We start from the raw sequence: 26,585 nt of genomic DNA, 5'->3' as shown, positions 1-26,585 counted from the left end.
GGTGAAGAACTGTGTTAGAAGACCATTTTTAAATTTTCACTCTGCTGGCAGGTAGCTTCAGCAACTCCAGCAAAGTCAGTGGTGTTACAAACATTCCCACTAATTTACCCAAGCTGTGATGGTATTTAAAAATAATTTTTAAAAAGCTAGTGTATTTAAAATATTTACAAGGCTCAGACTACTAGAAGGTCTCTTATCATGTTTCCCTGCTGCAAAAAGCTGGATTTCTTGCCAGTTTTCCCTTAGATTACATGGTATGGATCATCTGCAGAATGCGCCACTAAAAAGAAGGCTTGCAACAGAAATGCAGCATTCCTGAAACAGTGAAACAGTGCACTAAACAAAAAAATTTCCTAGCAGAATACACTGGACATCACATAGAATAACATGGCTTTCTATTCTGTAAGGATGCAGAACAGGCAGAAACCCATCTGCTTATCATGACCAGACAGTAAAGACCAATTAAAAACTAAAGTGACCATAAATGAATTTTCTACCTCATTTGACAAGACAGACCACTATTTCTACCTGTCTTGGTAGCTTTCCTCTGGGGCACAGGACAGACTTTTCCTAAATGCTGGGGCTTTCCGAGTTGCTCAGAAATACAGCTTGCTAAATGTGAAAGAGTAACATGGTCCAACTATTCAGCTTCTGTTATAAGCATGATACCAGAGCTAGAAAGAGCTATTTGATGGCACTTCTAAGAACTTAACCCTGAAGGTCTTGGTCAGACAAAACTCCTGCTCAAGATGTACGAGCTTTCCAAGTAGGATCAATGGATGAGGTATGGAAGTAGGCTAAGCACCTGTAACTCATACTAGGATATTCAGCCCCTTTCCAGTTTTGTCCTTAACTAATCTTTTTTTTTTTTTTCCCCCCACAGATCAGAATACATTGCTGCAAATGACTAATAGTTAAGCTGTCACTTCTTTTCTTCCTGAGAGACCACCCCACCCCAGTTCAGGGCATCTGTTTGCAACCCAAATTCTGCCAGCCTGGGAGGAAAACATGCAATGACTGACCGGTAACTTTGAAACTTCTCTGGCTCCCTCAGCTGTGCCAAGCACAGCTGCTTCCTGTACACATCAGTCACTGGGGAGGGAAGGGGCAACACAAGAAAGGGAAACCTGTGGGGCTACCTTTGCTGTGCAAATCTCAAACACAGCGTGCTTCCCCCTCTCCCTTGATTAAACAAAGAAGAATATGAGATTTCAGGACGTTCTTTTCCCCAAAAAGCCATGGAGGAAAAACAGAAAGCCTGCCGCTGCAGGACTTTGTCTTACGAACAGCTGCAAATGAAACAACATTTCACTTTTTAAACTGAGAAAATGAAGCTTCAGGACAGCTCAAACACTTGAAAAAAGGTTAACCAAGCAACTGTTTTAAAATCCTTTAAACTTACTCTTTGAAGAAAATGGCTACACAAACCGCCGAAAGTCAGGAAATTCGAGCTGAAATTTGTCAGTCTGTGGTTAAAAAATGGAAAGTGACAGGAGCTAGGGGTTGAAGAACATTCTCTTTAGCTTGCAGGGCTTCTACCTTGTGTTGTTTCCTTTGTTACTGGGGGAAGAAGATATCAAAGCAGTGCTATTTTCTTAAAAGGCTCCATTTCATGGTGTCTTTTGATAGCCTGCAGGGTTAGGTGGAAGGTCTGTGATTTAGCCTACTTTTCTATCTGTTAAAATGTCTATGTTAGGACAGTTTGTATTATGTACCGCTACTGCTACAGAACATAATGTGAAATAAAATTTAACTTTTACATAGGAAGGGCCAGAAACAGAGGAGTTTTTATGTAACCTCTTACAAGGCAAAATTCAAGCACATGCTCAGTACAGATCATCTGTTTGTCTTGGCACTGGAGTATGTTATCCCAAAACCTTAACCTTTGGAAAAGTTTCTAGTAAGGCCCAAATCTCCCTGATATCCAACTAAGTGACAAAAATATAGGGTGCAAAAATACAGGTCTTAACTAACCCCAGGAATACAAAGCAGAAATATTTGGGATCCATGCAGTGGAGAGTAAGTCCACCTCAAGGCAACATGTGGGTTTGGTGAGACATTCCTGTTCCTGCCAGTCAGACAATATTCAATGCACAACCACGAGATTTGTCATGTAGGACAAAAGAACTGGCTGAACCCTCACACCTTACCAGAAAGGTCTTACACGTAAGTGCCTTTACATCCAATGTCTTAGAGAGACTTAACAGGGGATTGAATGAGGATAAAGCCCAAACTCTTCTTGGGTCTATGAAGGCTTCTTCTCCCTTTGGTCTACGCAACACTGACACCACCACACTCCAGTGGTGTTATTTGGAGCTAGCTGACCTCACATGCCAAATGATGCAACATGCTGCTCCTGCTAAGTGATGGTGAATCATGTCATGCTATCTGAAATGGTCATCAGCTGCTATTTACTAAATGGCATATGATCAGTCGTGTACCCAAAATGCAGTAAAAAATATCCTTAGAGATCTGTTTGAACATTTGTTACTCTTGCCTTCTTTGGAATTTAACAGCAAAACAATAAGTAATCAAGGATTTTGATCAGTTTATCGCTAGCTAAATATCTTTATGTAAATACAATGCAAATTATTAAAGCAATGGAAAACGGTGGGCTGGTAAATATACTGCCTCCCTCTTATCTGAGTTCAAATTGAAAAGAAACTGGAATTTTAAGAACCAAGCATATATCAAAAACCCCCCTAAGCTTAGTGCTGTCTTTGTTTATCTCTTCCCTCTCCATGCACAGATCCCAAGGTGAAGAGATTGCTGTAATTCTTTCTTGGACTGAAGTCAATGAGAATTTGCCTAAGTAAGAACAGTTGGATCAGCTCCAAAATATTAACAACAGCAACATCAACATATGCAGACACAATTAAATTTCACCCACATGAGTTCCCTCATGCTTAATGTCTGCTTTCATGGGATCAGTGGATTTAGTCCAGTGTTTGTTTGTGTCCATACATGTGTTCATGCATGAGGGTGAGATGCCAAATTCTAAACCAGGAAGGGTAGAAAGCATAGAACAACAACACGCTAAAATCTAGTCATGTACAAAACACAACCAGTCAACAACAAGCACTAAAGCTAACGTTTTCCATGCACCCTTTAGACATGCTGTGTCCTAGTCATACGAGTCCATTTACACTGGAGTGGAAGAGAGGAAGTGTTAGGGACAGAGCAGAGGCAGTTTCTGGTGTGAAACAGAGCCAGACTACACATCCTTTCTGAGCTGCATGGGGTGAAACTCCTCCCCTCTGACATGAAGCCAAGCAGCTTTACCATTACTTTTAACCACAACACCAAGTCCTAACCAGAGTGCAGCCATTGGCAGACAATACTGCATTGTTATAAAAAGTCTGTACTTCATTACGAAAAAGCTGTCTGTGCCACCATCACAGAAACCCCAAGCCTCATTCTTCATGTAAGATTACATTTCAGCTGAAAAGCTCAATGTTTCATTAGCAGAGAGAACAATTTTATCTTCATACTAGTACACCAAGAAGCTGCATACTAACTATTTTGGGGCTTTTTACAACTACTTTTTCTTTCAGTTCAACACACTTTAAACACTGAGAGGAGTTGGGAAGTCCTTTTTAACTGAGTTCCTACTTAAGAAAAGGTCCTCTTTATCCGAACAATGAGAATACCTGACTTTTAACATGTTTTTCCTCAGCAAGGACTGAAGAATTGAATCCAGAATGATCCACAAATTGACTCATGTAAACTTCCTGAACAAAATCAGCATGAGTGAGGACAAAAGGTTAAACAAGCCCTTTCGTTTACAGCAGCTTGTAAAGAAATTATTTTTAGATAGCAGGAAACATAACAGTGTTACACCAAAGATCAAAAGATCCTATTTTACAGACCTCTCAGATTCTTCTTTTTTATTACAGCCAGAGTGCAGGCAACTACCACTAACAGGACAACACACAGCCTATGCTGCTCAGCTACCTGAAAATCTTGCCCTAAACCTATGGAGGAGCTCAGAGTTTGGCTGGGGTCACAGACAGGTGCTGGGACGCAGCAGAGCTGAGCTCATGGGGACCAGCAGCCTCCTCCAAATCACCCACCAGGGAGCTCCAGCAACACCCTGCAGAGCTGGAGACCCAGGCTCCTTTGCCATGAGATGGATCTGAATTCAGCCCCTACATACTGCCCTAGACCAGGGGCAGTGATCTTCAAACCCTTCCCTTAGCTGTCTACCACAGTGCAGGCAAGAAACACAGTTCATGAGGAAAGAGGAGATAAACAATACCGAGTGTGAGTCTTTGACCCCTACAGACTCCCATGCCAAAGGGAGTCCTAATCCCTGCTCTCCAAAGCTGTTTTTCATCAAATGATTCTGCAGCACAAAATACAAGCCTACACCATGGCAAACTGTACCAAATGGGGACGTGTAAATTCTACTATCTCCTTTTTTAATGCCTGGCTAGAAGTGCTTAATCAAAACCAGCCTTTATTCATTCCTTCCTACTGTAAATAAGCCCTAATGTAAATTCTGGAAAGAGGGAGGAAAGAAAGGATTAGCCATGTGGACTATCTGTCTGAAAGTCAGGAACTATGGAGTTACAATTTCCTTCCTGACAGTGACTCACCCTGGGGAATGAGACACTTTCCTTTAGTTCTCCCATGTGGAGAAGGGCTACAAAATCACTCACTCATCTACCTCAGAAATACAGAAATTATGTTTTGTTTTCTGAATGACTTGCTGTGGGTTCCACCTAAAGTATACAAGAGCTGCCAAACTGGCTGCTAATGACTGGTGGGCTTTGGATCAGTCCCTGTGTAACAGCTGTATTTTAAAGTACAGCAAATGTATGTCTTTGTCAACACTTGGCAAAAGCATAGAGACAAACCATAAACCCCAGCCTCACATCTGACTTGTGTTATAAAAATTACACATTCAGCCTACACCGGGGAAAGGCCATCATGGTGCTGGGCTGGATGGGTAATACTGGCCACCCCTGTGCCAGCCAGGCAGTGCTAGAGTCTCTCCTCTCACCCCAAGGCCAGTCACAAGTTCTGGCCACCACCACACCACTCAAATCTCCGGAACAGCAGTGCTGCCTACAAGAAGTCTATAGAAAAAAAAAGCCTCTGGTCCACGTTAATTCTCAGTCCTACCAATTTAACACTGCACCCAGCTGAGTTACAGTACCCCACATGTGGAGCTATGCCCTGTTTAGCTTCCTCGCACTGCTGCAGCCACAAGCAAAGTGAGATCCTCAGCCACATTCATCTGAACATGTCATTCTTCCATACTCAAAACCTAAAATCAGTCTGTGAGAAAGCAATATATATATATGGATGTATATATGTATTTTATATACAGAGGATACTTTTATCAAAGAATAGTTACCTGCAGAGGACTGGCTAGTGGCCTGTTTCTAGGTACCGCAACTGTTTTGTGAAAACTATCATCATCTTCAGACACAGGCATCTTTAAAATGGAACTGGTAAGAAGATTCTGAACAGGAGAAGAAAACAGAAAAACATTTTCAGCAACTCATGAGAACAATTTGAATTCAAATGCATTGTAAGTAAACACAGCTTGAGTGCAGAAGTTGCTACACTGGGCACAGCCACAGATGAGGAGCAGACCTCAGCCTTGTGTCTCTGGGACTTGGCTTTGCAGGAGCACTGCCATATGCAAGGGTTTTCCATCCAGTGAAAATCCCAAGTACAAGTGTTGGGGTCCCTCCCCTGCCGTGTAGCCCTGGGAGAGGGGCCCTGAGGGCACAGACGCGGGGTTTCCTGCCCCTGCTCAGCCTCGTTCCCATTGGTTGGTTTGTGTTCCCTGCGCGGGCAGAAGGACCCTTGGTCCCGTGACTGGAACAGTTCCTCGGCAGAGCTCCGGCCATGCGGCTGGAGAAATAAACATCTCTCTGAAACAGCTAGCAAGAATCTGTCTGTCCGTATATATTTCCTTTCCACGGGACTCCTGGTTTGATATATGCGTGTTGCAGGATCCCCACTGCAACAAATGGTGGAGAATGCGGGCAGAACGATCCCCGATCCCTAAGCGACTGATTTGTGTGAGTAAACCCTGGAAACTTTGGATTCCTCTTCTTGGTTTTGCTTTGCTATTCCATATCTAAACTATGGAGGAACCGTGGGAAGACTCTTGGCTCTCAGAGCCGCATATGGACATTTATCTTAAACTTAAAATGATTCTTGAACAACGATTTGTAAATTTTAGCTTGATTCAAGCTCAAAAAGAACTGAAACACTTCCTGGCATGGTTGTTTAAGAACTTTTTCTATGTTTCTTGGGATTTAATTCTTACCAAGGGCTTTTGGAAAACCGTTTGGACACAGTTAATACTAGAGTCAAAATATATGCCGATGGAAGAATATTTTCGTGAATATTATTTAGTTACCGAGACTGTTGAGCAATGTCAGCTGTGTCCTGGTGAAAGGAATCCTGGCGCAGGGACCGTGCGGCCCAGGCCACGTGCACCGAGCGCTCTGAGAGCAGCAGCGAGGCAGTTCCCGCGCGCGGGCGGAGCCACGCGAGCCGCAGTGTCGGTGGCGGAGCGGGGAGCGGCGGGACCCGGCGGGACCCGCATGGCCGCGTGCAGCGCGTGGTGGAGCGAGCCCCGTGAATGCCTGACCGAGAGGGGCGGCGCGCGGGCGGCGGCTGGCGGCGGTGGCGGTGGAACGGAGCCGCGCCCGGCCGAGACGCGCGCTGGAGCGGAGCGCGGGGGAGTCATCGCTCGGGGGCCCGGCCGAGACGTGGGTGCAGCGCCCGGCAGTGGCAGCGAAGCTGCGACCAGAGGAGGCGACGCACGGAGAACTGAGCGGCGTGGCCCGGCCCGGCCCGCGCAGCCCCGAACGCGACCCCGGGAAGAGCGCGCAGGCACGAGCAGCCCCGACAATTCCAACACGGGAGCGACCGAAGGAGAGAGCAAAGACGCAGCGAGACAGAAAACAGCAGCCACTCGGAAAAAGGAAAAGATCATAGCAACTAAGACCTTAGGGATAGTAAAATGGTATAATGTTAAGCAAAATTATGGTTTTATAACAAGGTGTGACAACCAGCAAGACATATTCGTGCATAGAACTGCTATTAAAAAGAATAACCCTGAAAAATGCATCCCAAGCTTGGGAGATGGAGAGGTGGTGGAATTTAATATTGTACTAGGGAGAAAAGGGTTACAAGCATCGCAGGTCACTGGGCCTGATGGTGTTCCTGTAAAAGGCAGTATATATGCAAAAAATCGTAGTCATGTTAGACAGTATCTCCATTGTAAGCCCCCCCTACAGTTTCCCTTTCCTAATCCCACCTTTCCCTTTTACCCTATGTCCTATTACCCCCAGTGTATTCCCAATCCGTTTTTTCACCCATGGTTTCCCTCACAAAACCATGCTTTTGCCAATTGTTTCCCCAAAAATCCCTTTCCAATGCCGAGTGGGGGATGAAAAGGGGGAGGGAAGAAGTTAAACCCTCTCCTGCCTCAGTTTCCCCACAAAGCATGCTCAGAGTTCTGTCTCCCTTCTGTCAGCCCTAAGATGTTCCACAGAATCTGTTTGGACATTTAAAGACTCAGGAGGGTGGCTTGTTTTGTTTTGAAACTGTTCTTGTTATGTTTATCCAGTTGTTTTCATTCTCCTTTTATTAAAATAAAACGGGTGAGGTGTTGGGGTCCCTCCCCTGCCGTGTAGCCCTGGGAGAGGGGCCCTGAGGGCACAGACGCGGGGTTTCCTGCCCCCGCTCAGCCTCGTTCCCATTGGTTGGTTTGTGTTCCCTGCGCGGGAGAAGGACCCTTGGTCCCGTGACTGGAACAGTTCCTCGGCAGAGCTCCGGCCATGCGGCTGGAGAAATAAACATCTCTCTGAAACAGCTAGCAAGAATCTGTCTGTCCGTATATATTTCCTTTCCACGGGACTCCTGGTTTGATATATGCGTGTTGCAGGATCCCCACTGCAACATACAAGAATAACAGTAACACTGAATAGTCCTGAGTCCTGGTAATGCAAAGGGAACTGTGCTCAAGCAAGGTCTCCTTTGCAAAAACCAAGAGAGACTCTCTCTCTTTTTCACTGGTTTTTAACTCTATGATCTAGTCATTTCTACACACAGGTGCAGGCATCCTCCTAGTGTAGGCTCTTCAAAATCTGTGGGCTGCAAAATGACTGCAACTTCTGCAACCTTCTATAGGCACCACAGTGATAATTAAGAGTACCATTTTGCTTTTTATGCTTAATACAGGAAAATGACGTGGAAATAAGGAATAAAGTCTACTCGTGGAGAAAATCAGAAAAAAATATTCTTTCTCTTGCATTTAAGAACTGAACAGGGATGTAAAACAAAGAATTCCTTTGATGGTGTGAAAACTTGTACTTACTGGCACATCTTCCATAGTAGACCCAGGTGGAAAGAGCTGAGTGTTCAGGTTTTCTCCTTCCCAGTGATTTGAGCAAAAAAAATTTCCAGCTTTATCTGTTGGAGACTCCACCTGAAAGCAGAAAAGACATGATTCAACCAGCACATAACTGACCAGGAGATCTCTGTCAGTTGCTTAATAAATTGAACAAATATATTTCACAGAGGTGCATAATGCATGTTTACAGTACTATCTTTTAAAGCAGCCCTGCTCTTTGCAGAGGAAAAAAGTTCAAGGTTCTCAAAAAATCCCCATCTAATAAAACTTTGAATACTTGCACTCAGTGTTCTGCCAGTATTCAGGAGTTTAATCCCCCAGAAAGGATTGAGAATATATGTATTTTTAGAACTTTAGTGACAAAGTAATATAATGCAATGTCCTCAAATGTTCAGGTTTCTAAGTCACTCCATGGAGCTTGGTCCCCATGGGGTTCTTCTATACTTTTCACCAATATTTGAAAGATTCAATCCAAATTCATGTCTAATTTTTCTTTTCTTTTTAAGTTTCAAACGAAAACTGCATTAGAACGGCCAAGCAAACCCCTGCTGAAAACAGGAGAAAGACTTCTATGGAAATCAATGGGAGATGAATTAGACATGCCTAGTATACTATATGGAACCGACACTAAGATCTTGGGGCTCACATGAAAGAAAAACAGACACAGCTATTTAACAGAAAAGCCATTGGTATAAGTTTCTCAGCAAAGAGTTCTGAATTAAATTGCCTCAGGTAAGTTTGAGATTTACCTCTTGTTTGATTTTCTTCAGCAAAGGGGGTCCACTTTCATGTAGCCCAGCCACTATTGCAGATTCCTCCGACTCCTGCTTGATAACATCCTGCAGATCTTCTACAAGATGAGTTGGAGTTTGAGGCTGAAAGAAAGAAACGTTATATCCAAGTCCCAGAACATCCCTCTGCACTAATATCAAAGCAACTTTTATCATTGTTTCCTTCTTACCAGCATCTTCAAAGGACCGTATTTGATTTCCTGAGCTGCAAGTGCGTTTTTGAATGGAGTAGGTGTTCTTGGAGAGCTTTCTAATATCGACCTCTTGATTGCTGGAGTCCTGAAACTTTAAAAAGAAGTAGAGGAACTTTAAAGGAAGATGCTTGGAAATACTACCTCTTTACAGAAATATTTGCGTACAGGCAGTATTGTTGTAAGACTTTGGAAAATATTTCCCTGCAATTCTATAATCCATTTTGCTTTCACAGCAGAACATCCATTTGACTGTGATAAGGTGTAATGACTTGACTTTAAAAATTGGTGAGCCTACATGCATGGTTTTCTGTATTAATATTATGTATTAATAACCTACCTCCATAGTCATAAAGTGGAAGTTTTACTCCCAACTAAGAAAAATCTGAATGTGTGTGCAAACAACTTCGCAGGAAGCATAGAATCGTAGAATGGTTTAGGTTGGAACAGTCCTTAAAGATCATCTAGTTCCAACCAACCTGCCACAGGCAGGCACACCTTCCATAAGACCAGGTTCCCCAGGGCTTCACCCATGGGTAGGCCATTCAAAACTTCTCTGGCCAGCCTGTTTCAGTGCCTCACCACCCTCTCAGTGAAGAATTCTTTCCTTGTGTCTACTGTAAACCTACCCTCTTACAGCCTGACGCACACGCTGAACCGGCACTTTGGTTGCATGCAAACCTGAAGAAATGGACCCTCACTGAGTTCAACAAGACAATAGACTTACACGTGGTTTTCCTTCTGAGCTTTGAAAGTCTGGTCCCTGTGGAACGGGGCGGTAACTGCCATCTTATGGCCACATACCGGCGTGGAGGTAAGTGCAGGGTTGTCCAGGTTCAAGTTTTCGTGATTGGATGAGGTGTTTAAGAACTGCAGGTGTGGAAAGAAAAAATTAACAGGAACATCCAGATTACATGGTTGACCTCTTAAGCTGACATTATTTAACAGAAGAAAAATAAATTGTTTTCTTTTCATTGACATGAGTTGCTCTTCTGACCCTATGATGCGAGTAGGGGTATGTGGGGTACCTAACTACATTGTGAAAAAATACTCAATGGTTTGGCTCAGGAAGCTAGCGAGGTAAAGTCTAAAGGAAACGACACTCTGTTCCAATGAGAAACACTTTCCACCACTTTCAGAGCCTGATTTGGATTTCTCCAAATAAACTTCAATTAAGAGCAATGTGCCCAAGAAACTGGGTGAAAATGAGCAAGGGATGTTTCAGAAACAAACCCACAGGAAATGGGGTTAAATTCCACAAAGATTTATATGGGGCATTGAGGGGCTTTTAGGGCAGTAAATAAAGTGTTTATGACAGGAAAATAAATTTCCTATCATCTCTCTCAAAAGAAAGTGCTTCATTTTCAGAGCATAAAATGAAAACTGCCACCTGTGACAGGTACATGGAATGCTTTGGAATGGAAACAGCTGACTGAAAAGGAGGCAGCACTATTTGTTTGGAGAAAATTGCTCTTGCATGTGTTCTACCTAGTAACCTAAAATATTGTTTCTATTTCTAGCGTCTACAAATCTGCGAGCATAGTGGTATCCTTTATTCTGACAACAATTCCATGCATTACCTTCTAGATTCAATCTGTCACTTTATAAAAATGTGGCATGTAAGAAAATCTGGCTTTCACTGGATAAATATGATTAAAATACCTAATATGGTAACGGGAAATACAGCGGGAAATCATTACATGAAATCTTTTACTATCCTTCATGAAAAAGTGTTTCTTTGATATCGAAGACTAAAGCAAAACAACAGACAAACAAAAAATCCAAAACACTTTTAAATAGTGCTACAGCTGTGAAACAAAGCAACCATCATCAGAAATATGAAAATGCACGCCAGGCCATTTTAACAGGCCATTTTCCTCCTCATTCCTATTCCACTCCAACTCTCATGGCCTGGGCAGAGGATGGCGACTGTGATTTGAATTTTCTGGTTGTTGTCAGTTTGTCTCACAACCTGAATGCTATTTAAATGCAGTTTGGGGTTTTCTAGGTCAATGAATCATACTGTAAGTGGACAGAGATGGAAAGTATCAAAAATGATCAGAAATGTTAAACTCTAGTAGTTGGAGTTAGCAGCAAGAGTAAAGCAAGGAGTCACACTCCCCTACAAAAAGATCCAAAGAGGCAAAAAACCAAAGCACAAAAAACCAAGCCCCACAGATGAATTTAAAAGACAAGAACCAACAGTTAGCTTGCTGATTAACTAAACTCAGTGGTGAAGGCTAGGAGCAGTGAGAAGATTCAAACACGGAGTGAAATCAACAAGCACAACGGTAATTAGTCATTTGTTCCAAAGGATTAGTTTCTAAATTGTTAATACTGGGGTGACTTTTGAGAATTAGTAACATCTGTGCAGAAGTCTTGATCTACCTGCGAGGGAGAGAAGGGCAGGCTTTTGACAGGGGAGCGCTTAGGAGGAGTTGAGCTGCTGACGTCAGCTAGGACCAAGGTGCTACCGTGGCCACTGGCTAAGGGGCTGCAGTGCCCTCTCCTTTTGCGAAGAAGGACCCACGGAGCTGCACTGCCCTGTGAGGCAGATAAGGTCTTTGGTGAGCCAAGAGAGCCCTGACTCAACATGACTTTGCTCAAATTTGTGGTGGGGTGTCCTTGAGGTCTACAAGCACCGGCCCCTCTTTGCTGAAGCTGCGCGACTGTGCCTGAGGGAGCTCTGCTAGCCGGAGTGTCTGTGTCTTCAAAGAATTCAAAACTGCTGAGATCACCCCATGATGAAGGATCCTGAAACAACGTGGGAGGCACGGAGCTATAAGACAGTGTATAGTGCCACCTCATGAAAATACAGCACTAGGATATGCCTGTAACCAACAACAACAACAAAGTCTTTCCCAGTTCAATTCAGCCTGACCCTGTTCATGGGAGCAGCAACACTGTGAACACAATTTGTGTTTTGAATACATGCCTTGATCTTATCAAACTGTCTGACATCCTAGTAGTGTTGCTGGCAACTGAGTCCCTAATGAATTATGTCTTTACTATTTACTTGCCCAGTGTTTTCTGCTTGGTATGATGATGGTGCCTTTTACTACAAAAAAAATGTGTGCTGTAGACCAAGACTGGCCTCCTCCTAACATGCAATGCTGCTCTGGATGTGCTGAAGAGGACATGATGCCGTATGAAGCAGACACCTCTGCTTCAGAAGGAGATTGTCACCAGAAAACATAATTCAATGTGCTACTTGTTTACATGTAGCATCCCAGAGACTGCAACGGGAACAGGTTCATGTCAATGTCAGTCAGATACATGACATTCAAATGTGTTTTTACAGTCCATCACATGTGCCAGGGCAAGCTCCTTAAACTTTGAGAAGCAGCTATTGAGGCTACAACAAAAAAATTCTAGAAAATTATGCCAGTACATGAGCAGCCACACATAAACCTATGGCATGTGTCACTTCAAATATCAATAAATATAATTTCATTACTTAAAATCTTTCACTGTGTCTCTGATTTTATTTTAAGAAGACTTAATGTTGAGAGGTTGCTTCAAGCTCCTACTGTGCAGCTTGCCAAAACTCACACTCCCATTCCAAGACATAGCAGGAAAGGGAGACACCCACAAAAAGCATATGCATCCATGCTGGAGGGCTTCATTTACGAGCAGCTGCATTTTGTTATGTCAGAAGATAAGCTTCAGATCCTGGAGCAACTCAAAGTTACTCGGGGAAAAAACCAACAAGCACATTTAGGACAATCCCAGCTCCTCACCCCTTACTCCTTGACCACGCACAAATCCACTTGAGGCGGCAAGTCTACTTACGGAGTCTATTAACTGGAGTGTTTCTGCAAATTCTAAGAGATTCTTAACATTATCCAGGATGTTGCTCTGGTGAACAATCATGCACCGTGCGGGGGATGCACTTTCCTCAGGTAAGCAACCGTGATCCACCGGTGGAGATGGAGTACAGTGGTGGTGTTCCCCCAAACAGGAAACAGGTGCACTGTCACCACTGGTCCTGGTACTGTCAGCAGTTGTGGTGCTGTGCCAGCCGGGGTAGTTTGATGTGTGGTTCTGTGTCTAAAGGAAGAAGAAGAAAAAAAAAAAAAGAAAAGGGAGGGGGGAAAGGCAGAAGGAACTTAGCAATGAAATTGCACAAGGTGTCAGATGCCACTGGAGGAAAGATAAAAGTAGTTGCATCATCTAAAAGCTTATGCCTATGAAACAATTGTCAAGATGTTTCCTTTCATCAGTGCAAGATCTTAAGTAACACTGGCATTGTATTTGTTATCCCAAAGTTACCTCATAACTTACTTCCAGAATTATAGGCTATGTCATTACTAACACATAATCAATTCATACTTTGTTACTCCAAGTGCTCAAAAAGTGTCTGCAAAGTCCTTTTCTGTCAGAAGCAAGAAACGGCAGGATTTCCCTACTGAGCGCTCAGCACTGTAGAAGGCTAAATGGTTTTAGAGTTAGAGTTGCTTTTGTCTGCTGATCTCCTTTTCTTCTGCTATCCCTGTCTAATGCTACAGCTTACACCAATGCAATGAAGAGGCTGTCAAATCAACGTGGTTAGGAAAGCAGAAGAACAAATTAACAGAAGTTTCTTTCCAGTGTGATCATGCAACAGAAGAAATTGCAAAACATTAACTAAAGTTAAAAAGTGGCCAAACTAACGTATCATGCATGCAGTTCTTTGACTATTAATTTAAATATTACCCAAAAAAAAAAAAAAAAACCAAAAAACAAAAAAAAAACCAAAACAAAAAAAAATCTGCTGGCTATCACCTATCTTCAAAAATGATTTTGGGATTCTTGGCTTTGGTGATGGTGTTAAGTAGTTACATAAGGGTTTCCACACATTAACATCCAATGGCATATACCACGAAGTATGAGAATTCAGTAATAGCCAGCACTTGCTCCACACATGCAGTTATGAAGAATCTAACATTATTCGGAAGAGTAAAACAAACTCTCAAACATGCACCAAGTCTGAAGCTTACAAAGTGTATAAACACAGCTGAAGGAAAGAATACAACAGAGAAGAAAAATCTAATGCACAGGCACTGTATTTTCATCACATGAACCACGGCACACTTTCAGAAACACAGATCCCGTTATTGATTATAGATCTGCAGGATTTTTACTTTTTGTACAATCATCATGTTTCCAATATTACATCACGTTACAGAGCCCAATCCTGCTCCCACTTTGCAAAGTAAGATACCTGCAAATATTTTGGATTTTTTTTTCAATAGAAGAATTTACAAAGTGGATACAGATTATGTATGTGCTATGTTTCATCCTTTTAAAACGGAAATATAGAGCCTTGATTAGTACTGAAGGCAGAGGGGGAGTAAAAAGTTAAAAAGACAAGCACTGGGGTAAGGCTGCTATCCCTCCATCCAAGCACACAGTGACAATCTTACTGGTAATGCCTGCTGCCCTTTCAGTTCATTCTCAGTCGACATTAGTAGCAACTCTAATTCCTTTATTCGCTTTTCTTTCTCAGGGTCTTCATCATTATAGTGTCTCTGAAATTAAGAGTTAAGGGAAAAGAAAAGATAAAGGTCTGATAGGATGTAGCAACTAAAATGCTCATGGTTTGCCGACCTGTGGTTATAACAGCCAAATTAGATTCAAAGATGAAACAAATGTCAATTGTGTTTTCCACTACCAAAGTCCCTGCTGAATTTCAGTATAGACATTTGAAATGGAGAAAGTGAAAGCCATCACACCAGATGTCAACTACTGCATTTTAAATCCACTTCAGAAGGAGCAATTATTAGCCATGTTAGAACTCCCCCATCTTCCCCATTTTCTCTTTTCACCACACTTAATACATTAAAATGTTTTCTTAATGTATGATGTCGTCTGCATTTTAATTTATCAAATATTTAAGAAATTGACTCTTGAAATGAGGTTCAAGTTATCTACCTGGATAGCTGCAGCAGCTGGCTGAGGTACATTGACAATATTTACATGCAGTGCTACTGGATATGGGATCTGACCAGGAACCTAGGCCAAAAAGCAAAAAGTGATTATTTCCATCATATTATCTGCTTGCATTGTGAATTTGTGTTAAACATACTTTGGTTTTAGGTACTTAATATTTGTAGTCTGTGGAGATGAAATAGCAAAAAAACTAAAAATGTTTACAAGAAAAGTAATCAGGTTTTTAGGAATATGACAGTGAGCATTAGAGGAAGAAAGAAAATTCACATATGAAATATTTACCCTTCCTGAATGAGAAAAGATGAATAATTATAGACACATTTGTAAGGATTTTCTAAATTGAAGTGAAAAAGCAAAAGATGCAATTTATTATCATCTAAAACTCCACAATGCAACTGTCTGAAGCAGAAGCCCGTTTCATTATTAATCATTAATAGAAAAGAAATCTGATTAAAACCAATACTTGTTTACTTGGTTCCGACAGGCAACCCACAAACACAATATTACTAAAGAGAACGTGGGAGATTTTGACATGGAACACAGAATTAATGAGATTCAACTGATATTCAAGAAATTTAATATTCACAACTCTAAGAAATATGTTAACTGCTCCCAAGGCATTAAACCCGCTGTACCCGGTTCCACCACCTGAATGCCACCAGTTTGAAATGTACATATTTTCACCACTGAATGAAGCAAAAGTCAAAGAAATCCTCAAACACATCCAAGCCCACCAAGACGAAGAAAATCCTTCACGCTTCCTGAAACCAGGCATGGCTAAACTGCACCCATCTATTCAACAAGGCAAAACGAGCACCCCCACCACACTCACATTTTCAGGCACTTACGTTCTGTGGCTCAGAGATGTGGTAGTAAGGGTAGTCACTGCTCAGCGGGGGCTGGCTGGCCACTGGCAGCTGGGCAGGTGGCGATGGGTTGTGAGCAAAGGCCATCAAGTGGTTGTTCTTCTGAAAGCCAGCAGCTGCTGAGGAGTGACAGGCTTTGGAGGACTCTTGCAGGTAGCCCTCCTGCTCAACCTTTCGGCGCATGGTGGAGTTCCAGTGGTTCTTGATAGCATTATCAGTTCTGCAACAGAAATACAGATGTTCAAGGAGTTTCAAAAATGAGCATTTCCAATTCAGACAGGTCAAGAGGCAGGGAACTGCTGCTGGCATTTCTGTTTAAACCCTGAGCTCTTCTCTGACCTTCCTCCTTCTCCCACCATTACAAATGCTACTCCCAACTTCTCAGGAAAGATGCTCAGTATAAAAGTCAGGGGAAAAGGAAAACAGGCTACGGTTGTTTATGTACTTTTTAAAGCAATCTCTCATGGCTTAAATCCTCAAATTGGAAGAAATTGCTAACTTCAGCTTCACCTTATTCCCATGAAGTGAGGTGACAACAAAGGCTAACATCCCTTTGAGGCTATCCTATAGGAATGCCAACATCATCTTCCTATATCTTAATAATTCAGAGGAATCTTATTGTGTCTCATTGCTGGAAAGAAAGACTGTGGAGAACAGTCGTGAATAGACTAACTTCCAAGCAACTTTCCAGCTGGTCACCTAGACGATGACAACATCATGCTGTACACAAAAACTCAGCAAACAAAACTGTTGGGATTTTTCTTAGATGCACAAAAACTGAGATTCAAATCCTCACATACATGACTCAGAAAAAGCAAACTTATCAAGTTTGTGAGATTTTAAGGGTATGCTTAAAAACAGCTCTGCTATTGGAAAAAACATCACCACTGCACGGTATCATTCAAAGCAGTATCTGTGATGTGTGGAAGCTACTAAAATATTTCCAAGGGGTAATCCCTTTCTTGTTATCTTCTAGAAGGTAAGACCACAGAGAATGACTGCTTAAAAGGCTGTCATGATCTTAGGCCTTATATTTAGATCTTGAAGGCGTTTTACCAAATAGCAGAAAGAAAAGTAGGAAGGGAAACCTCTCCCTTGCTTACATTACTTGCTTGCCCACACTTTGAATCACTTTTAATCACAGCAAATAAGACACTGCAAAAGCTTCCAGTGAGATAAATATTTCCAGGACCAGAGTTTGAGGAAAAAGTTTCTCCTGTTTTACACATGGATTTTTAACAGGCCAAAATCATCTGGATGATTCAGGAGCAATTACAAAAGTTGAAGAATCTTAAATAATTCTGAATAAACAAACTGGATTTCATATTGAAGGCATATCCTTGGCTGAATGTAAATTGTGTTCCACTTGCAGAGTCTGACCCTTCCCTGTTAAATCAATTTAAATTTTGACAGTCACCACAGGCACAAATAAGACTGCACAGACATTTAGGAAACTCTTATGGTCTTGCTCTAGTTACTGGGTTTTTTACCTGTGGCAAACATTAAAAGCCTATAAAAATAGCATACTGTTCCATGTACTGACCAAACAGTGAAATTCCCCACTGAGAAAAACGCACATCGGTGTCACTGGCTTCTGAGGTTTTGGTTCCAAAATTTTTTGATTTATACAGTGCAGCCTGAGGAGTCCAAAACAGGCTGCTCAGACCTGCAGCTTTTTCCTTTTTCCCTTTTTTAAGAGCCAAAGGTATATGTCATTACCGTCCAGGCAGCAACTTTGCAATCTCTGCCCATCTGTTTCCCAGCCTCTTGTGTGCCTGGTAAATAATTCTATCTTCCTCTTCTGTCCAGGAGGTTTTCTTCACTTCTGGATTCAAATGGTTGTGCCACCTCTCCCTGCACTGTTTTCCAATCCTTCCCTTCAAATGCTTAGCAATGACAGACCAGCGCTTTGGACCATATTTCTGCACGAGCTCTATTACCTTCAAAGAAGGACATAAAAACTGCCTGTATTTAATGATGCACAATGAATCAATGAAATTTTTTTCTTTGGTGAAGCAGTATTTTCAACAACAGTTCTCAAAACTGCCACAGTAAAGCTAAAAGCAATTAAGGTTCCCCACTTCCCATTCATATTTTTACCCAAAAGGAAAAATCTGGTAATAGTTAAGGCATTGCTAGACTGCAATTCTACATTACAGTGCTGTAAAGCAGCATTAATTTACTTGCATAGCAAACTTAAAAAGCACTACACAAATACGGTCTGCCTCTGGCCATTATAATGTTGAGACCACCAAAGATTCCAGGAGTTTTGCCCCGACACCTAAAATCTGCTAGTAAGGCATTAATCAGACAGAAAGGAAAACTGATTACCCTTTGATCCTCCTCTTTAGTCCACGGACCTTTAATAAGTTCTGGGTTTAGTACCTTCTGCCATCGGTGCTGGCACTGAACATCTGTCCGATTCTAGTGAAATGTGAAATACACAAAGTGGATTATTCTTCAGACAAGATCAAAGTAGAGTGAGAATGCTCCTATTTACGTACACTTGTTTCGATGGATTTCACTGCCACCTAAGACTACTAAACAACATGGAGTCATACAGTAAGTCTGAGAAGAAGGTGCTCAACTATCAATTTGCTCACAGAATAGATAAGGTTTTCATCACTTCTGCATTGAGGACTCCATCACCAAAACTACACAGACTTTATCTTCCCTATCTGCACAATAGCTGGCATGCTTTCACATGCAGTATTTCAGCAACAGCCAAAGTGTTCACAACGCAATTATCATCAAAATCATACTTACAATTCACCAAAGTTATTTTTTTCCGCTGTGCTGAGATATTTTGTTTCATTGTCACATTGACCATCTACTGTGCAAGACCCCACCATCCCCCATTTTTGCTTGTTTGATTTTTTCCAACCCTTTCTGAGAAGTGAAAGGAAAAATAAATGTAAGGGTTTCCACAGTAATCTAACCAAATTTTTATGCTCTCCATTTGTGGAGGTTTTATATCTCCCCTGAAAATGTAACTATAAAGCAATCACTCCCCTTCCCCTTTATCAAGGAAACCTCTTGACGAAGAGTTGCTACTAGGCCTGGAGACAGAAACCAATATCCACTTACAGGAAGGAAATTAGCAATGACTTTCCAGTCTTCTGTCCCATTCTGCTCCACAAGCTTCTTCAATTTCTCATCCTGGATCATTAAAAACCCCCCCAGATATAATTAATATTGCAGTCTCTTATAATCCAAATGATTTTTTTTTTTTTAATTTGTTCTTCTAGCTTCTTATGCATCTACTTCTGCTTTCTCAGTGTAAGGGAGGGTGGTCTGTAGACTTCTCACGCTTTTAATTGCCTAAAGCAGAAGATTTTTCTACTCCTTTGGATTTTGGTAGGTTCTTTGCTGTAGGAGAAAGACTGACTTCTGTGCAGTTCTTTGACTCACAATATACATTCCCATTTTACTCATCAAAGCACTGTAACTGTTATTATTGGACTGGATTTACAGGAGGGCATGGGCGTTTAGATGCCAAGCATCAGAATAACCTTGGAATTCAGTAACACTCAGGCACTCAGCTACCTGGGGACCTCTGAAAATCACGCCCTAAGGTTTATATGTCTTACAAGTAATCAGAGTTCCAGAGATTTGCTCACGGCCTACCCACCTACAATAAATGCACAATAGAACTAACAGCTCCTTTTTGCTCCTGTTCTCTGTGAGGGCGTTTTGCATACTTGCAAATAGCAAAAAAATTTGGCCCAATCTTTTTAGTGATAAGGCCAGAAATATAGACCCTAAAGACAGAAGAATCCAATCTTATGTACTGGGAAAGATAATAGTGTAAAACGAACCAGAGATGCCCCAGGAGATAAGAAGAGAAGAGTAGCTCTCTCCTTCCTCAGTTAGCATCTCCCAGTATGCTCCCAGTTCATCTGACAGGACAATGGCCATTGGACTTCATGGCCATCCTTTTCTCCCTGGCCACATCACAACCACGTCCACCTTTGTAAGGGCAGAATATGATATAAAATAAATAAATGAAAGGCTTGCAAGAGGTGACCTGCCACTGTTTTTACATCAATACACATTGTTAGAGAAGAGAAAGTCAAAACATAACTCAAGAACTGTATTAATGTATTTCACAACAAACTCAAACCAGTTAAATGGCCAAAGGATATCCACCTGGCAAAGGAGTTTGATATCACAATTTTCCCAGAAAGTCAGCACAAGGGTATCACGACTAAAACACATTCTGACCTTGAAAAGCAAAATACATCTTGAATGCTCGGTTTTGGGACTGCTGGATTTCTCTCCTCCAGCTTTTAATTTATTTCTGCTTGGAATCATAATGCTGCAATTAAAGTGCAAAATTCCATTGGTACAGAAGGACTGCAGCAATTTCTGCCACAGTTGTTGGCTGCTGTGGGACACTGAACACAGGTCGATTCTCACACAGCAGTAGTTTCAGACAGAGGCAAGCAGTAACAATGAGGCACTGCTACAGGTGACTCGGAATCTGCTTCTCAGGGATTACACAGAGATTCACACATCACGTGCTATAACACAGAGCTTGGTGGAAACCTAAAAATTGTGTTTATACGTTTTACTGAAAAGGTAAGAACTATGCTCAAAGTTAAATAAAACACTGAATGTAGCTAGCGGGTCAAAAAAAGTTGTCCTCAGATATGGGATTGTCACTGAAGTAAATTTGCAGATTAGCAATATGGCGAAGAACACGAAGCAACTAGGAGAAGAACGTGATCCATGCTCTTTCTTATCTTTTAACATGCAGGAGGTGAATGAACTTGGGATTTACCTCTTCACGGGTCCACCTGGTTTTTCCTAAGTGACGTTTTCCAGTCTTAGGAAGCAGACCATCATAATCATGATCATACACCTCAACATCTTCTTCATCATCATCACTACTATATATACTGCAAAAGGAAACACAATGAGAGAGTGGAACATGAGGACTCGAGCTACTTAATTACAAAACTCAACACCCCCCCCCCCCCCCCCAATCCTTGCAAAGGTTACACAGATAAAAGTTTTTAAACTTGCACAACAAGATTTTGTTCTGCATTCTGTTGTTCTAGTATTCTGAACTGGTTCTGCTGTTTTTGGTATCCACAGATACAAGCAAAAGGCTGGCAACCTTCGTATTACTGTGCATGTTTAGACCTGCTCCTAATGTTAGATCAGTGGTGAATTACACATTTGGCAAACTTTCAACCAATGAAGGTTTCAAATTAAAATACAATGTTTGGGACAATAAAGACAACTAGAGGCTGTGTCCAGTACATGAGTGAATGTTTAAGATCTTTAACGAATGCCATACATTCTGAAAAATATTAGTGATTTTGTATGTTTAATACAGCAGATACATTGTTCCATAACAAAACAGACTTCGTAGCAAAACAAAAAGCTAAACAATAATCTTGTTTGAGAAAATGTTTATGGCACAAGTTTTTGAAACTAAGTAAAGACAGTAAATGGCAGCATTAACATACAATAAGCTCTGATATAAAATATGCCCTCCATTTATGGGTTTGGACAGATAAGGACTGGGGACAAGTTTGTTTAATATCCTGCAAGTAACAAATGAATGACTGAACCCTTCTATATTCTCCATTTCTCTAACTTTATTATCTCCAATCTATTTCTAAATCCCTCATACTGTTTTTGAAATACTCTGCTCACCTAATTCATGACTAAGGGATTTCCCCAGAGGCTATCTGTGGGTTAAAAGGACTCCATTACTCTTTTCAAAAACAGTACTTGTTCTACCTAGCTAACTAAATCTAAAAGAGAGTGTTTTGCAACAAGAGGGGCCTTTCTGGTAGACAGTATTCTGACTTTTAAGGTATGAGCAGCAGTTCTGGTACTTTAGCTAAGAGATGCTAGCCATGAGTGTTAGAAAGGAGTCAATGTCATGCTGCAAGATTAAAAACTGTGATATATCTGATGGTATGTCATGCTGTGGTATGTTAAAATATGACTAAGACATTAAAATAAAGTTATTTTGTAATAAAATTAACAAGCGTTGCTTATGCTGTTAACCTGTTTTCAGGAGATTAAATTAAGTTGCAGTGAAGCACAGGGACTGTTAGACAAGCTGCAAACACCTCCACAACGCAAGCTGCTGAACATACATTCTTTAAAAGTACTGGGCTAATCGCACCTTACATCTTCCACCCTATTTTCTGGCCTGTGTCATGGGCCATGAAAGAACATGCTTACATGCTACATGTAAGAAGTTTTCCACAGCCTGCTGTGATGTGCAAGGTCTTCTCGCAGCCTTTGCCGGGTGGCCCCTGACTCACCCACCCAGCCCATCGCTGCCACCCTCAACGTGCCCACCGCGCTGTAGTCCTGTAGCCCCACGGTTCACTCCCTATTCCCTAGACGGCATAACCACTGGGGGTAAGCCCCGATTGAAGCTCCCACTCCGCACGCACCCCTCGTTGGCAGCTGGAGCCTCCCGTGCTTGAGCAAAAGCTCCCACGCTCCAGCTGCCACGAGCGCGGCTGCTTCCCCAGCCGCCGCTCAAAGTGGATTCACTTTTCTCAGTGACACACAGAGACAGCTGCGCCACTGCCCATATGCCAAAGGAAGTTTTGTGGCGCAGTTTCCAAGTATCATTTTGAAAACGAGTTTTCCGTAGACGGCACCCAGCAGGTACGCATCCATTGGCGGCGCTTCGTGCGCGGGGTGCGGGCCGGGCAGCGCAGGGAAACGCCGCTCTGCAGCGGCCAGCGCATCAGCGGCCAACACGTTAAAGGGCTTCAGTGCGGGGCCAGTTCTGTAACCGGGTTATTTAAATGACTGGGGCCTCGCTGGCACCGCAGAGCCGAGCACACTCCACTGTACTACCTGCGTTCTCCAGCAGGAGAAAAGAGCCCTAGGATTCCGGGACGCTCGGTAGTTTCTTGAGTCAACCGGGCCCTCAGCGGTGCTCTAAAACTTTATTTTGCACCTCCGGCCGCAGCCCCGAAGCTTCCCCCCTGGGCGGCACAGCTCGGCACGGCATGGCGCGGCGCTCCCCCCGGCCGGAACAGAGGGAGTCTCCCGGACGCCCATCAGCGCTGGGCTGTTCGCCGAGGCAACCGGCTTGTGCAAAGATACACGGGGAAAAGAACGAAAAAAAAAGGGAGAGGTAAAAAAAAAAGTAAGAGGAGGCGTAGAGGAAATGACTCGCTGCTGTTACAGTGAATGAAGGAATTCGGGCAGCAGCCCCGTGGGGCAGAGCCCGCTCCCGCCGGGGCGGCCCCACCGGCGCCGCTCCGCGCCGCGCCCGTGGATCAGGCGGACACCGCACCGCGCCGCCCCGGCCTCCCAGCCCCGAGCAGCGGACGTGTCCCTGCGGGCGGCGCCCGCGAGGCAGCGGTGGCTGTCCTCTTTCGGGAGAGACGGGCCGGGGGATTCACCCGCAAGCCGTAGCCCCGCTCTGACACTGAAAGTACAGCCCGGCGCTCGCCCAGCGGCTCACCGCCTCCTCCCGCACCGCAAGCCCCTCTTCCTTAGGAAGGACCCACCAAGCCCCCAGTCCCACCAGACGGGGCTGGCGCGCGGGAAGCGACAAACAGGGCTGCGACCTTCTCCCCTGTCGCAGCCAGCCAAAGGGGAGGGGAGGAGGAGAGGATGCCGGGCTGCAAAAAGAAAGAGAAAAAAGCCTCCACGTGTCCGACCCGCCGTCCCCGGCTAATGAGACAACAACCCCGCTCTGTGCGCCCGCCCGGCAGCGGCGGCACGGCCACGGCCACGCGGCGCTGCCGCCCCGTCACGTCCAGTCCGCCGCCGCCGGGTCACCGCCACCCCCGGCCCCTGGCGCGGGGTGGCAGCGATGGCCCGGCCCGGGGTGCGCGGCAGGCGGGCGGGCACGGGTGACAGCTGTGGCCGAGCGCTCCGTCGGACCCGCAGCCCTCCGCCCGCGCTGCCGCGCTACGGCATGTGCGGAGTGGCGTGTGCCGGGAAAAAGCTAAGCCCCGCAGGCGAGAGCCGCGCTTCCAAGGAAAAAAGGGCCGCAGGAATAAAGGAAAAAGTCGAGGGAGCGAACCGAGTCCCCGCACCCGCCGCCCACCTACCGCCTCACCCTGCCGGGAATGAATGAATGAATGGGACGGGATGCGCTACCTGCCGCCGCCGAGCCCGCCAGACATTGTCCCGCCTTGCGGCTGCGGGGCACGCAGCTCCGTCGGACTCCGCGCTGGGTCCTGCGGCCGGCGAGCGCCGGCTCCCCGCAGGCGCGCAGCGCGGGGCCCGAGCACCCCGGCACCGGCGGCTCTGCGGCGCGTCCCGCTGGGCTGCCGCTCCCCCGGTGCCTCCGGAGGAGGGGGACGCCTCGGCATCGGGGGCGGAGTAGACCAGGTGCACGGAGGACGGGGGGGCTGCCCGCCCGTCCGCCGGGCGAGCCGGTGTCCTGCTGCCGCCTTCCCTCTCTCCCGTCCCGCGCCCCTTCTGACAGGCGCGGAGCGCGGCCGGCCGTCCGCCGCCCGCAGACAGCGGGTTACCTGTGCCGGGGTCTCCGGGACATCCTCGCACCGGCCGCTGGGGGAGAGGACGGGGGAGCCCGCGCCCGCCGCCGCGCCCTGTTGCCGGGCTGCGCCTGGGCACTCCGCCGCCGCGCACAGGAGTGCTGAGGAGCCGCGGGAGGAGGAGGAGGAAACAGGTTGAGATTAAAGAGTAAACTCTGTAAACAGAGATGCCATCAAACAAAGGGCCCTTGGACACTCCCCCTCCCGCCAAATCTGGCGCCCCTGCAGTGCGCAGGCGCCTGGCGGGCCCGTGCCGCGGCGGCGGGGCGCGGGGCGGGCGGACCGGGGCCGCGCGCCCCACGGGGCCCTCCCGCCCCGCCCATCCCGCGCGGCAGCGGCGGGAGTCCCCCGCGCCAGCGCCGCCGCCGCTCCCGCTCCGGGGGCCCTCGACGGCGCGTCCGCACCCCCCCGTGCCCGCGCCCTGCGGCTTTCGCTGGTGGAGCTGTCGGGGCGGGGGGCAGCCCCTGTCCCCCGTGCACGGCGGGTGGGGAAGGCGAGTCTTGCCATGGGGCGAGAGCTCTCGGGCGAGACCCCGCGACCACCCCCCGGCCCACGCAGGTGCCTCCCGCCGACGGGGGGAGGGTGGGCCTTGGCGGGTGCACCTGCTCTGCTCCCCGCGTGGCGTGCGGGCTGCAGCCGCTGCAGCCCTCGGGGGCAAACAACCCCCGCTGGCAATAGAAAAAGAACTCGGAGGGGACTCAGGGGCCCGGGGCTGCCCGGGGCTTGACTGCGGTTCCCTGGCCGCGGGGGATTTCTGCTATAGTTCCCCTTGCTGCTACCCGGCGGTGGATGCTGCCTGCCGCCCCGGCGGCGGGAAGGGCGGCGGGTGTCCGATGAGCTCTAGAGAACACGTTTTTTGATACAGAAATGAGTCAGGATGTGAAAAATGGCGAAACATGCAAAGTTCCCAGGCTGCGCTGCTGCTTGAAAAATCATGGCTTTGCAACGGTTTCGGCGCACTCGTCCTTTCCTCAAAGGCCCGCGGCTCATCAATGAGCTGCCGACGGGGCGGGCCGGGCCGGGCCGGGGCGGGGCTGCGGGGCCGCTCCCGAGCCCGCGGCACCGCTGCCGGAGGGCCGTAGCGGGCTGCGAGGCGGGGCGTCCCGCGGGCCGGGGCCGGGCGCTGGGCACAGCCCGCGGGCAGCCCCGCACCGCCCCGCCCCGCCCCGCCGCGGCGCTTTGCGTCCCGAAGGCTCCCGCGTAACGGGAGTCACCGGCTCGGGCAGCGCGGGGATGGACACACAGCCGGGGCTGTTTCCCCGAGCGGACGCATCAGTTCTTGGGATCTCGTGCCAAGTTAGCCGGAGCGTGCACGTCGTTCCTGTTTTGCCCTACCCAAGCCTCCGGTAGGAGGTGCCGTCCCTACCGGCCTTTTTTTGCCTACCTGTAACATGGATCTGCTGCACCGGGGACCAGTGTTAGTGCAGAGTGACATGTCTGCAAAGCATTTCTCTGCGAGGAAGGGGGGGGGCGGGGTTAATGCTAATCTAGAAAATTGAAGACCAATTCAGCTGTGTTCTACGCCTTTGTGTAAAAAGCATTTTGGCGTCAGCAGAGAACAAGGCTGCTCATATCCATTGGTTTTTTAAGTTGTTTTGTTGTTTGGTTGTTTGTTTGTTTGTTTGTTTTTTCCCAGTAAAGATATTTTGGGCAATGAAAGAAATCAGGAGACCAGAGAAAATACAGAAAGATGTCTCACTGTCATCAGGGTTGCCAGGTGTTCGGGATATTACTGTTGCAAAATCAAAGCTGATAATAAGCCACAAGAGTATGAATTTTGTGTGCGTAAAATGCTCCTGAACTCTTTACAGAAAGTTATTTAGAAGTAGGAGAGCAGTACTCTCTTGAGTACTGCTCCACCAGTGAGTGTTGCTTATGTACACAGGAGGCCCAGCGCTGAGCCTGTCATCAGGGTGGCT

At 45.5% G+C, this 26,585-nt stretch overlaps 1 protein-coding gene across 6 annotated transcripts in view; it reads right to left on the bottom strand.

Annotated features, from left to right (window-relative positions):
- Positions 1 to 24,778, bottom strand: part of MYB (MYB proto-oncogene, transcription factor) — a 30,502-nt gene extending 5,724 nt beyond the window's left edge. The window contains exons 1-15 of one of the 6 annotated variants that reach the window (XM_048299466.1): positions 24,643 to 24,778; positions 20,949 to 21,066; positions 19,253 to 19,324; positions 18,497 to 18,589; positions 17,885 to 18,105; positions 16,148 to 16,385; positions 15,282 to 15,362; positions 14,774 to 14,878; positions 13,161 to 13,418; positions 11,757 to 12,122; positions 10,096 to 10,238; positions 9,348 to 9,462; positions 9,136 to 9,261; positions 8,351 to 8,461; positions 5,363 to 5,470 (exon numbers count right to left, since the gene is read on the bottom strand). In XM_048299466.1, the coding sequence (XP_048155423.1) occupies positions 5,363 to 5,470; positions 8,351 to 8,461; positions 9,136 to 9,261; positions 9,348 to 9,462; positions 10,096 to 10,238; positions 11,757 to 12,122; positions 13,161 to 13,418; positions 14,774 to 14,878; positions 15,282 to 15,362; positions 16,148 to 16,385; positions 17,885 to 18,105; positions 18,497 to 18,589; positions 19,253 to 19,324; positions 20,949 to 21,066; positions 24,643 to 24,665 (2,178 nt within the window). In that variant the 5' untranslated portion in view covers positions 24,666 to 24,778. Of the gene's footprint in view, positions 1 to 5,362; positions 5,471 to 8,350; positions 8,462 to 9,135; positions 9,262 to 9,347; positions 9,463 to 10,095; positions 10,239 to 11,756; positions 12,123 to 13,160; positions 13,419 to 14,773; positions 14,879 to 15,281; positions 15,363 to 16,147; positions 16,386 to 17,884; positions 18,106 to 18,496; positions 18,590 to 19,252; positions 19,325 to 20,948; positions 21,067 to 24,265; positions 24,381 to 24,642 lie in introns of those variants that run through there. The other 5 variants (XM_048299465.1, XM_048299470.1, XM_048299469.1 and 2 more) reach the window with 5 other exon arrangements.
- Between the last annotated feature and the right edge of the window lie 1,807 nt (positions 24,779 to 26,585).

The sequence above is a fragment of the Corvus hawaiiensis genome, chromosome 3 (genome assembly GCF_020740725.1).
Source record: "Corvus hawaiiensis isolate bCorHaw1 chromosome 3, bCorHaw1.pri.cur, whole genome shotgun sequence".
Taxonomy (NCBI): domain Eukaryota; kingdom Metazoa; phylum Chordata; class Aves; order Passeriformes; family Corvidae; genus Corvus; species Corvus hawaiiensis.
The sequence above is the reverse complement of the archived record's forward strand: the minus strand, read 5'-3'. Positions and strand labels throughout refer to the sequence as shown.